Source organism: Emydura macquarii, unplaced genomic scaffold, assembly GCF_026122565.2.
Source record: "Emydura macquarii macquarii isolate MOO-44397 ecotype Brisbane River unplaced genomic scaffold, CSIRO-AGI_Emac_v2 contig_71, whole genome shotgun sequence".
NCBI classification, from domain to species: Eukaryota; Metazoa; Chordata; order Testudines; family Chelidae; genus Emydura; species Emydura macquarii.
In genome coordinates, this window is record NW_027130208.1 from 10,777,224 (window position 1) to 10,790,261 (window position 13,038).

Below are 13,038 nucleotides of genomic sequence, written 5' to 3' on the forward strand. Positions count from 1 at the left end.
AAAGCATTAGCTAAAATTACAAACTGCAAGAGACAGAATATTCTCCAAATTAAATCACTTGCACCCCAAACACTAATGGTTCATCCATTGGCATTGCAATCCATCATTATAAATTGTAAGTTAAATATTTCACACCAAAACTTAATTGATTAATAATGAAACGTTGCAGGATGTTGTTCTGTGAAATAATAGAAAAGGTTCCATAGTTGTTGATACAAACTCTGCTAGTCATTGTTTTATTCAGGAAATCAGCTTATAAATAGCACATTTTGGGTTTCTCCTCTCCTACTGTGCCTTTTACTGCAGTTCTCTTTGCAGAGAACTAGAACATGGATTTCTATAATTATTCATCATGTAAGTAGGTTTGTCCGTTTGGACTCTGAATGCTGTATAACCTTGGTTAGAAAAAATTAACTTGCAGTTTACCCTGAATCCTGAGAATTACAGTTCTCAATAAACAGCAAAACCAAGACTTGCTTTCAAATCTAAGCCACTTTTAAAGATGAGCCAAAATGGCCAAGATGACGTAAAATAAATTTTTTTTAAAAAGATTAAGGGCAGAAAGTCCTTCAAACAGATGGACTCCCATCTCCTTATCAGGAGGTCATGTACTTCTCCAAATGAAGTCATTTCTAGGGCTAAAAAGCTCAGTGTGTAGTGCTAAGGATGTTAAAGGAATAGTTCCAGAAGATTAAGCATTGAATTCCATAGTTATTGGGAGTGCTCATTTGCACAAGCTATTCAGCTGTTTTTTTCTGCAACTTTCTCCATCTTGAAGCTGCATGAAGCCAAATAAAACCGACAAAGAGTTGCAGGCCAACTGATTTTACCTATTACCAGATTTCTGGGTGATAAGGACAAAATTTTTAGGAGTAACTAGCTGGTCATTTTGGGCAACAGAATTTTCTGAAAATTGGGCCCCTTTAAGGTGTCTCATGTAGGTGGGCAAAAACCTGAAGCACCCAAAATCACTAGTCACTTCTAAAAATCTTGGCCGAAAGTCAATTTTGGTGCTTTCCACAGTGTTGCAACCAACCTTAGAATAATGGGAGTATTATTGACGTAAGCTCTTTTTGAATCATTACAATGGACCTTAAAGTCTCTGAATCTACGTGCAACAGGGAAAAACATCTGCACTATAACAAAAATGACTTGCATTACCCCCAGAAGAAGCTCTGCAACAATTCTTCTCAGAGCTTCAGGAGGCACAGGGTGGGAGGAGTGTGCACTCTCTTTCCCTTAGCATATAGAAGTGTACTCTCCTCCTTCAGCATGGTGAGGTAGACACACCTTCTTCCTGAGGTGTCCCCAAGAGGTGCTAGGAAGAAGCACACCTTGTGTTCCACTAAGAGCTGGGAATATGACTGTAACTGATCCTCGGATGAGCTCCCTGGCATCTCCACCAAACATCACTACAAGAACTAGACATAACCTGGTCCAAAATGTTTCATGAGCTCAAAGACTTGCAATTATCCTCCTTCTCCACATCAAACAATGACAGGACATGAACCTTATCCATAAGATTTAAGATATCACTAAGGCTCCTCCAGAGCATTTGTCCTGTGAAACTGGTGCTTCCCTCTTTATAATTCTTCGGGCATTGTTCTGAAGTGCTAACCTTCATTAGCATCTCAACGTTATCTCATCTGTAAAAATGTGTTCCTTACACTACAACATATTTAAATAAATATTTGATCCAAAAGATCTGCATTTGGGCACACCTGTGTATATTAACAAAGGATTGCCCATTTCAGAGAATTCTTTTGAACCTGTATGAGGAGCTCTCAACTCATGCTATAGATATGTTGATCATACTGTAACATCTTACATTTTTTTCAAGCATTTCCCCACTACAGAAGAGCATGTGAGTAGACATTTTCCATTGGCAGCACTGTTATTATGTTAATTACCATTCCACTTTCGGTAGCCCTTTGTTTCTTCCCTAAGTTTGGGATAGTCGCATACAGTACCATTTAAGCAATAAACAATTCTTCAAAATGGACTATCTTATTGCCTATCCATAAGTCATTACACAGGTGCAGTCAGTGACATGATATTGTGACAAAGCTCTTGCTCTAACTTGGTGGGTCGAGCACTTCATTCTAGCCGTAGGTCAGGGAACTGCTTCACCCTTTAGTGTTCTTCCACCCTCTAGCGGTGGGGGAGGGTAATACAGCCTCTCTAAGATGGCCACTCCCTGCTGGTGCCCGGTCCTGTCTCTGGTTCTCATAGGCCCTTGCCTCTTCGCTGGGACTCTTGCCCCTCCCATGAATAGCCAGTTTGGCGGAGGGCAGATGGGGGCCACCCAGGGACCCTACAAGTAGTAGCCTCATGCTGTAGCTTCAGGAAGCTGCTAGCTTCCCTGGGTTTCTTCCCCGTGCCCCTTGACTTAATGTCTGGACCCTGCTCGGACAGGGGCCCTTCCTGGCCTCCTTGCCAGGGAAGGCTCTTGACCCCTGACAGCAACACTGGGCGTAGTAATGCCAAGCCAAATGTCCAGTTCTATCTTCCCCTTCTGGCAGGGTCTTTTCCCTCAGGCCTCCAGACCTGGGAAAGGTCCTTTGCCCTCTTTGGGGAGGGTTTTTCCCTCCCCCAGTCTTTGTACCTGCAGGATTCTCCCCTCCCAGCGTTCTGCCCTTCTTCTAAACCCTCCTGGTTCCTGACAGTGTCTTGCCTGCTCACACACTCTCTGGTAGCTCGCCTCACTCTCACAACTCCAACCACACCCTTTCTCTGGAGGGGAGGCTTTTAACAAGTCCTAAGTGGGGCCTTGATTGGCTCCAGGTGTGTTAATTAACCTGGCGTAACCCCTGCTCAGCTACCCAGGGGAAAAGGGACTTGATGAGCCTGGGGGTGATATATTGGCCTTCTAGCACTCTCTGGTAGCCTTCTAGTCTGACCCTATCACAATATATATTAACCTCAAATTAGCAGTATTACTATGGAGCATGATAGAGAATTATTTAAATATGGACACAACTTTAATCATATTAAACACAACAGCAGCATTGCACCACACAGTTCTTTTCCATACACTACATTCTACTGCATAAGATTAATTATAAAGTATGCAAGAGAACACAATGGTGCTTCTTCAAGCCACGCCCGAATCCAATACCATTTATATCCCTGAAAATTAGGATGTAAAAAGAAAAATTAAATTTAATCATCATTTAATTAACATTAAAATCAAGAGGCATAAACATCAATAATATGAGAAGAAGAGACGTCCAGGTTGAAGCATTACAGCAAACAAAGACTTTAAATCCAAAAATGACTAGTAGTCTGGGACCAACAGAAAAAAAGCCTGGCTCAATCGACCTGAAAGCACCACTAATCACACACAGCATGTTGTAAGTAACACGAATTCATTCATTAGATTATCAACACCATATATATCTGTTACATAGAAAGTGTAAGTTATGGCAGGAAAGACATTCACACACAGTTAGGAATTGTTTCTTATGTAAATGCAAATGAAAAAAACAAGATTAATATCCATTGGGAATCTGTGGCTCAAACACAACAATAGGACACCACTTGAAATATGCTCAGATTGCTAATCAAGATTTTGAAACAGTTTTGGTATTGACTTGTCTCTTTACAAAATCTTGATTACTTAGAGTAAACAGGGTAACTGTAATCTTCATTTACTTTGTATGTGAATTAACAGATAATATTCTGCCTTTGAACATTAACTCAGTTAAACAGATAATCAGTAACATCTTTGAATGTTAACCCTGTTAGATAAATTAATGATTATCCATGTGCAGATGATTAAAAAAAGAGTTACAGATCAAATATCCAAAAGTGTATTAACCTACTCTGTACAAGGAAAACACTTCACTTCCATGCATATTGCAGGTTTTTTCAAAATACAGTGGGTACTGTTGCATTTGGCCTTACTAGTAATTCCCCAACTGTAGCAAAGTTAAAAGGGTCCTGGAATGAGTGGGCAGGTGCGTGACACAAACTGATTTTGTTTTAAATTGTAAATATATTTATCACCTTAAAATCACTGTACATACATTGATTAGAGAAATCCTAGCAGGTAATATGCCTAGGCAAGAACTGATCAGAAAATATCCCATTCCACCCCCTTTCCTCCCTGTGGAAAAAATTCACAACTGAAAAATAAATGAATTTAGTAGACATTATGCATGGAAAATTTTCGCTTTTTATTGAAAATGCCGGAAAACTGAAAACTGAACATTCTTGGTTGAAAAGTTTTCCATTTTGAGGTCTTCAATTAAAAAAGTTTTTCACAAAAAACATTTTTTGAAAAAAATTTGTTAGTCAGAAACCCAAACTTTCTGTTCAACATTTTTGACAAAACCCATGTGTTCAGCAGGGGGAGAACAGAGAGGGCTAAAATTTTTTGTTCAGATTTTTCCCCCAATGAAAAATGTCCTCCCCTTAATTTCTTTTGAAATTTTCCAGTGTTTCAATGAAAAATATGGGAGGCGTGTTCCGTGATTTTCCCTTCTTTTTCCTCTATTTTGCCTCCTCCCCCCACTTCCAAAGGAGGAAAAGTGGGTGAGTAGGGGGAAAAGAAGGGGAAAGAGGGGAAATGAAATTGTGATGGAAAATTAGCTATCCATACTCTGGCTCCTCCACCCAACCCTTGGGGTGGACATTCTGCAGGCTCTGAAGGTAGGAACTGCAAAGGGACAAGCCAATGCAGACCCCAGGGATGAGTGGGCCAAACTCCTTTATTCTGGTTATGAATAAGTTAGTATCCCTTACAATGTTTTCATCTGTAGGGCTCCACGTATCTTACGCAGGAAAGTAAGTAACTGCCAGTTCTCCTGAAGATCTCATGGGTGCCACAATTTTGCAGCAGGTTCCCCACATGGAATTCCTCCCCAGGCTGTGAATAAGAATAAATTTCCAACAACGGGCCCTACAGCAGAGGAAGTGGTGGAACCCTTGGCAAAGTGGTTTTGGGTTGTAGTTTTAGCCTTTGGCCACTGCTCACAGATTGATGAGTTCCTCCAGACCCTCATCTCCCAGTTTTGAATGTGCTGCTGTGCAAAAAAACAGGCAGGAGAAGCAGTGAGGAGTTCCACACAACAGCAGCCTTCTCAGCAGCATCCCAAGATTCCCCCCAGTGTGGAAGTGACTCCCTCAGCCCTCTCCCTTCTACCCTAATGCTACAGGGCATCCTGTGGGCCCAGAGGGAGTCAGATTGTTGCAGAGTCCCAGAAGCAACAGACCATGAGGTGGAAAGGGTAGAATGCCTGGGTGAAGCACCAGAGACACTGGGGACTCTGACTGCCAGAAGAGAACTAACGAAAGAATACAAGAAGAGAAGGGAAGTGTCATTCCCATTGGTCTGGAAGTGATGAGGGAGGGGGAAGCCCCCTAATGTGAGTGTTAATTCATAAACCAGAAGGCAGCCCTAAAAAAGAAAGGCAGTTTGTATTGTGGAATCAAAGAATTAATCATAGAATTGATTATAGAATGCCTGGCCTGAAACTGGGTAGCCTAAACTGTGATGGAAGCCCTCAGGTTAAATCACTGACAGGATGCCCCAAACTGAGACTGAGATAAAGATGCTAAAATCCCACAGGATGTCTCAGGACCACAATCTAAATGCAAACTCCTTTTGTGAACTCTAGCCCTTTTGATGTCTACATTTCCTGTTCTGATAAGTATCAGTATGTGCCCCCCTGTCTTCCTGGCCCCATAGGAAGTTACTCCATACAAATTAGCATTTTAACATGTATTGTGTAGCCACCCATCTTTGGGTGATAGCCAGGTACCTGATAACCAGTATAATCAAGTGACTCTTTGGTCTTTCCTGTGAAAACATCTGGCGTACCCCATTGTACATATAATTGTCTTTCCTGTTAAGTATAAACTGTTAATCAAATTCCACTATACGATCAACATGTAAATGAACCTAAGCAACCCCTATATAAGTCTTTTGTATCTGGTAGCCAGGTGAAGTACATTTGCCCAGCATCCAGACATGCTGCTTGACTTCCCTATAGCCACCTGGGTTTTCCCTATGGCTATAGTATTCCCCATAGCTATGGTTATGTGATTGTATGTGTGTCACAATTAAAGCTGCACCCGATCCAACTCTAAAATGTAGCAGTGTGACTTTATTTTTCCTCGACAGTATTTCTAAACATCACGAGATTTTTCCTGTTTGTCTTCCAACATTTGAATCCATGGTGTTCGCGATACTGGTACCCCCTCTCTTTACAGACAGGGAAAAACTGAGTCCCACCGAGGTTAAGTGACTTGCCCAAGGTCACACTGCAAGTCTGCAGCAGAGTCAGGAGTAGAACTTGGGTTTCCTGAGTCTCAGTCTTGTGCCCTGTAGTGCTTCTCACTTATCTATGTGCCAACACCCCCAATCCAGCACACCCTTCTGCACACCAATTAACACTGCCGCCAGCCAGAATATAGGCATACATTAATAGTGCTTTTGCAGAGAATAAACACCCCTATTTGGCCCACAGTCTATTTATAGATTTTGTGTTTTTAGCAGCTTTTCCCATTTTAAGAAAAAACAACTGCATTTCTCCTAGAGGGAGTTTTTGTTCCAGATGTAGGAATTTTGCCTGCAGATATGTTTTCTGAAACTAGTACACCAGTTCAGAAATAACAGATTACTTCTCCTCCTTCACTTCAACAGGCATCAACAGAGTCAAACACCAGATCTTGCTCTTCAGAGGGATCATCTTTAAAGGCTCGGTTTAGCAAGACAAATGTCTCTAAATCCACATTCAAGTGTCAAGATTGCAAAAAGCCTACCAGGGAGGCCATCAGTTCAGGTTTTCAACAGGGCAGGAATGTGTTTGCTGGAGAATAGCCCCCTGCCACTTCAGTTCTCTTCTCTACTTTTGTAGTCAGTCTGTTACCTGTGCTCTCCTCTGACTTGCCAAATGATTTATTGAAAAGGAATTTGTCTTTTCTCTCACTGCAGATTTGAGTGCTGCCAAGAGCCTTATTGAATGAGGCGGCTCAGAATAACATTGAACACTGGGCTCTGACTCCTTTGGGATGACCACTGATACTAGAACAATAAAAACATACTGACACAGCAACTGTTGGATGAAGACTGAGTCTTGCGGGCGGGGGGAGGGGGGGGGCGGCGGCACGGCAACTATGAGCAGTGCGGGCCAGTTCTGCTTTTTGCAATCCCAGAAAAGTCAAATAGGCCTTGAAGTCATTGAGGTTACCAGGATATAGCTACAGAGGACAAAATAGGACTCTTTGTTCTTTTCTACCTTCTGACAAGATTAGAGTTCGTAAACAAGGACACTCACAGAACACAAGACGACAAAGCAAAATTAGGAGCTGCTGCCACTGCTGACCTCAATGAAGCAAAGAATAACATGGTAGAAAAGTCACAGTCACAGCAGGAGAGCAGAACTGGAAGGCATCACAAGTTCCAAGCATTGTGAATTATCTGGGCTACTGGCAGACAGAGTGAAAAAAGCCAACCTACAAGTTGTGAACTGGCGTGGTGAGTGTGCAGTTGTATCCTTTGTCAAAAGACACATTCTGAAGTATATGTAACAAAAGCTGAAGCAGTCTGGTAACAAAAGCTAAAGCAGTCTGCCTGGGCAATACACTGAATTTCAACATTTTCCATCTAAATTTCATACCCACAGGATTTAAAAAAAAAAAAAAAAAGCATAGCTACAGTACAAGCACAACTAGCAACATCTGTAATAACATCAAATCTTGTTTACTTGTTTTAAAGATGTGGCCCTATGTAGCAACCAAAAAGGGAAGAGAGCAGTTATTTTAGAATACTATTTATAGTTTAAATTCTACAGTCCGTGTTTGGCTTCTATGGAGTTTAGCTTGGCACTTTTAATTTCTTTTTCTTTAAAGAAGTGACTGAAGTCTAGTTCTAATTTAGATGTTATGCATGGAGTTCTCAAACTTTTTTTGCTAGGACCCCCCTTTGCAAATATTTCAGGCTGTGATGACCGTTTCCCCCCCCCCCCCCAAAAAAAAAAAAAAAAAAAAAAGTGATGATCCCCCATTCCATGCCACCCTTACTGGCTTGCATGGTGTCTGAAAGCTCACAACCCCCACATAATAACCTCACGACCCCCAGTTTGAGAACCCCTGTGCTAGAGATGATCATATATCATTACCTCCAAGGCAGCCAATGAATGAAAGCAGGAACAACTGGTTCCACAGTAGCATCATCTTCAATTTCCAAAAGTTAGTAACTCTTATCCAGCCGCAGTCTTCCACGCAAAACCTTTAATCTGTTAAAACAATATATATACACAAAATATAATCACAGGATTCAAATGAAAACCTCCTTTCCTTATGAAAGCAATTTTTAATAATGGCAGATTGACAGTCACTTAAATCCTTAGAAATTACTCTCTTTTCTATTTAGGGCTCAATCATGAGCCACAGAAGAGCACAAACCTATAATTAGAAATGCAATATAGTGGCAAAGTTGATTGGAAATCAAGAAAAGCACACAGGCAAGCATGTGAGTTTGTTCTCTTGCTCATTTAAATAGTATGATAATATAAAAGCAATATAGATGCAATAAGGCCCCGCCGATCTAGTCAAGCACTTAAGCATGTGTGCAGTTCCAATCACAGTCCAATTCAGTGGGACTACTAGTGCACAAAGTTAAGTGTGTGCTTTAGCTGCTTTGCTAGATTGGGGCCTAAAACTACACCGACAGATAACACAGGATGCAACAAACAGTAGAGCTGCCCAGTTCTAGTTACAGGCTGATGGGGGGATATGCTGGAGGTGATTTGGAATTCTCTCTCTTCTCCAATTTGTTACCATCCCTTTCTTTCCTTCAATTTCTTCATTCCCCACCTCCTGCTATTCCTGCCAACAAACTCACGCACTCTCTCAAGTTTGTATGATCTCCAAGTGTTCTCACCTCTGCCTGACACCTGTGGTGAAAATGGGGAAACCAATCGTCACTCAGAAGAGCAGCTAGAGGAAAAAACCCTCCTCTGATCTGTGCTGATCTCACTAGGACAGGGTCTCAGTACTATCTGAAGTTACTTCATTTCAAAGCATGAAAAGAAGGCATGCAGGAGAGGCAAACAACAATGAAAGTGAATCAGTGTCCAAGCTGTTACATGCCCCGCTCGTATTCCACTTGTATTGTCTGCATTATGCTGGCAACCATTATAATACATGTAAAAATTGACAAAACTCATCTTGCCACAATTTTATTTATGCTTATGTGGCAGAATTTTGCACTGAATATATATAACCACACTGTAAAAGCTGTGGAGGGGGAACTGGAGATTTAGCAATTGAACAAGACACAACTGGATTAATTGGCACTGAGGAAGGAAGTTTGGGACTGCAAGATACCTTTAATAGTGTCTTCATCAGGTTCCAGTATCAAGAGCCCGTCTGATATAACAGGGTAGTTTACAAGTCTCAGAACTATTGTTTTAGGATGTCTATAGACTTTGGCAGACAATATTCCATCGAAACGAGAGTCCTGTGGCATCTTAAAGACTAACAAATTTATTTAAGCATAAGCTTTTGTGGGCAGAAACCCACTTCGTCAGATGTATGAAGTTTCAAAGTGGGTTTCTGCCCATGAAAGCTTATGCTCGAATTAATTTGTTAGTCTTTAAGATGCCACAGGACTCTCGTTGTTTTGGTAAAAACAGATTAAGATGGCTACCCCTCTGAAATATTCCATCAGTTTATGTTCTGCTCACGTTTGGATAGATTGTTTGTGGCAATAAGCAACACTTTGTTGTGTTTAATAGGGACATTAAAAGAACATTCCTGGTGCCAAGTCAACACACATTAGGTTGTCAGTGAAACCTTGATTTGGTCCACTTGTGTGCATGTATTATGATAGCCTTTAAATTACATGATCACAGACTACTTTTCCCACAGGATCCCTGCCTCATTCAGAGTCCAGGATGAAGATGTTTTAGGTCTGAGTCAGGATTGTGAAGGAGACTTGTCTGTAGGGCCTATTTCCTTTGGTGCAGAAGCTGGAAGGTGTGTAGTGAATGCTGCAGAGGACTACAAGAGGAGTAAGGATGGTCTTGAGTGCTTGACTTTGCAACCTTAATAACATTCTTTTAGCACTGTTTGTGTAATTTCCTAGGTTTCTAAAAAAATCAAACTGAAAAACCAGAAATTCCATCATGTGGCATCATACTGACATCCAGACTGTCAGCAGCAGAGTTGGGACCTTTACAGCCACCACACAGACCTCTGCCACTTGAGCTGGCAGAGAAATTGACAGCACAGTAGGATATCAACCTCTATATGGAGCAGAACTAGAGGGGGACAGAACATGTCACCAGTGGCTTTCACAGATACCTGCTGGGAGCAGGAATCGTGGGCTCCATTCCATGCTCTAGAGGTGATTGGCCTACTGTTCACAGATCCTTCCCCCCAAGCTTTCCCCCTTCTGGCTAGTCCCTTCTAACCTGTCCCCGTCCTTTCTCTTTCCCGTCCCTCGCTTTTCATCCCAGTCCTAGACTCCTTGTCTTGCCAGTTCCAGTCCTTTCCCCTCCCCCACCCAGGCTCTTTTCCCCCAGACTTTTTAGCCAGCCAGTCACAGTTGCCTCCTCTGCCAATTTCATGTGTCCCTACCTCCCCCAGCCCAATTGGGTTCCCGCCAAATTTCAAGTGCCCGCTCAAAAGCGGATGGCACTAGAACATTTCAAATAAAAGCTTTCAAGCTTATTTGTAAATGGCAAAACAAAGTATTTCCCCCTACCCTTTGTTCTTAGAAACAGCTGAACCATTTTGGCTGAAATGTTCCAAGACAATTCAGCCTGAGGCAGACATTTGGCAATCACCTGATGATTACCTATTTTATTCATTCCCTCTGAAGCACCTGTCATCGGAAGACAGGATACTGGGTTAGATGGACCATTGCTCTGACCCAGTATGGCTGTTCTTATGTTCTTATTGGAAATTTCAACCCAAATAGTTAAAATTTGGCAAACCTACAAAAGCAGCTGAAAAATTAAAGTAAGAAGTGTTGAACAACCTTAATAATATGCAGTGCTAGCAGCCCCACCTAAAATAAGCTTAGATCCTAATGAACAATTCTCTGGCAAGGACTGGATTCTGTGCAAAGCCCCAGACGGCGTCCCATTTGTGATCCCTGCAGAGAACTTCCCTTCCCAGTCACAACTGGGCAATATCCCTGAAGCAACTACAGTGATTGTGTATGTAGTTCGGGCTAAATTCTCATGACCTTGCATTGAAAGCAATTTACTCCATGAGTTGTCCCAGTGAAATTACATATGGAGCAAGGTTCTGCTCAGCATGAGTAAAGGTACCAGAATGTTGTCCTGTTTTAAGAAAATATTGAATGCATTTTTATGGTTTTTAAAGCAATTTAGAAGTTGAAAGCTATGAAAAAGAAACTATTACAATGTTCCCAGTAACTCTCTGTGGATTACCATTAGTCTATGGACCACAGTTAGATAGCCACTGATCTAAACTATGTTAGATATTTTACGTAGGATAGGCTAAACTATGAGGAAACAATTTACCCCAAGTAGAAGCAACTAAAGTTTTAGGCCATATACTATGTTCCTCACTGGTATCTGAAAGCAGCCAGATAAATATTACAAATGCAGATGACTCTTCATAAGACAAACAAACAAAAACCCCAATAACAATTTCTACCTCTAATAAATCTACCTCTGAAGCTACAAAATTAAAATCAGAAGTAGGCACTTGAAGGTACCATATAAACAATCAGAGATCAAGATGAGATCCATTCCAGTATTAATATTTAGTTGTAAAGCCAACAAAAGAAGAATATCCTTAAAAAGAAGAAAAACCTAAACTTCCTGTTCTTTTGGTTGCAACAATGTATTCATATCGTGTTTCCAATGGTTGCCTTTAAAGTATTCCCTAAATTAAATATCTGTTGACAATCACATCCTTTTAGATGTCAAGCAAACCATAAAAAATGGTGACCAAGTCACAAAATCCCAACCACGCTGATTTAGGACTTCCTGTTCTTTTGTGGCAGATACTTTTCTGTACTTGTCATATACCATGCCATAATGAATTTATGCTAGGGAAGATGTGCTTAATAATGTATTAAAATGCATTCATAATTATAATGACGTGAAAGGAATTTGAAATGCAGAATGGGCAACAGCTCAAATGTTTGAGCTTACTTGTTTTAGAGCAATCTCCAGTAAAAATGAGCAAAGGGATTAGGGTTTGCTTCAGTTCTATTGATGTGACAGCTGCATAACATGCATATTTTTTAAATATGTGCCAAAACCCTGCAGCAATTTTGTGTGGCAAGAGAATTTACCACACATTTTACTATTTCTCATGTCTATAAAGGAAATCTCCAAACTCTATGATTCAGAAACAAATACTTTTGGAAATATTAAGTTACAAAAGAACCCCCTCCACACCAAAAACATGAGAACTATGAAGCACTGATAGTACTGTGCTATGTATGTTGCTACTGCAGTGTTTTTACACAACTTATTGACAAAAGTGCACTAAATACCATTATATATGTGACATTGTGGTACAATTGCATTAACATAGGTTACTGTGCTGAGATTGCACAGTAAATTTACAGAGCACTTTCCAAGCATGAAGAGCTTACACAATCAGTGGGTCCAATGCTTTGAGGGGCGAATGGGAGCTGAGCCTGCTCAGAAACTTGCCTGGTTAGGTTCTAAGATAGTAAAATTGAATACAAAACAAGACATTGGGCAACTGGTTCCTTGCAGGAGATAAGGCCACTAAGGAGGAGAAGGTAGGAAGGACTGCTCAAAGAGGTGCTTTTAAAAGCAGGACATTAAAGAGGCCACAGTGTTTTGCAGGCAGAGACAGGGGACTGTTTCAGGCAAAGGGGAAGCAGAGTTTTTTGGGGGGAGAGCAAGGTGATGAAGCGGACAGTAAAGATAAAGGATTAGGAGAGCAAACTTAAGTAAGGGCTGGTCTACCCTACAGAGTTTTGTCGACAAAAGCTGACTTTTGTTGACAAAACATTGGAGGGTGTACACCCTGAAATGCTCCCCCAAGCTATGTAACTCCCCTGCTATGCTG

General features: G+C 41.2%; 1 protein-coding gene across 3 annotated transcripts in view; it reads right to left on the reverse strand.

Annotated features, from left to right (window-relative positions):
* The window catches only part of CNTN3 (contactin 3), a 329,597-nt gene that overhangs the window by 154,695 nt on the left and 161,864 nt on the right, over positions 1–13,038 (reverse strand). For all 3 annotated transcript variants that reach the window (XM_067542552.1, XM_067542548.1, XM_067542559.1), the window contains exon 2: positions 8,127–8,243. In XM_067542552.1, coding sequence (XP_067398653.1) covers positions 8,127–8,181 — 55 coding nt within the window. In that variant the 5' untranslated portion in view covers positions 8,182–8,243. The remainder of the gene's footprint in view (positions 1–8,126; positions 8,244–13,038) is intronic.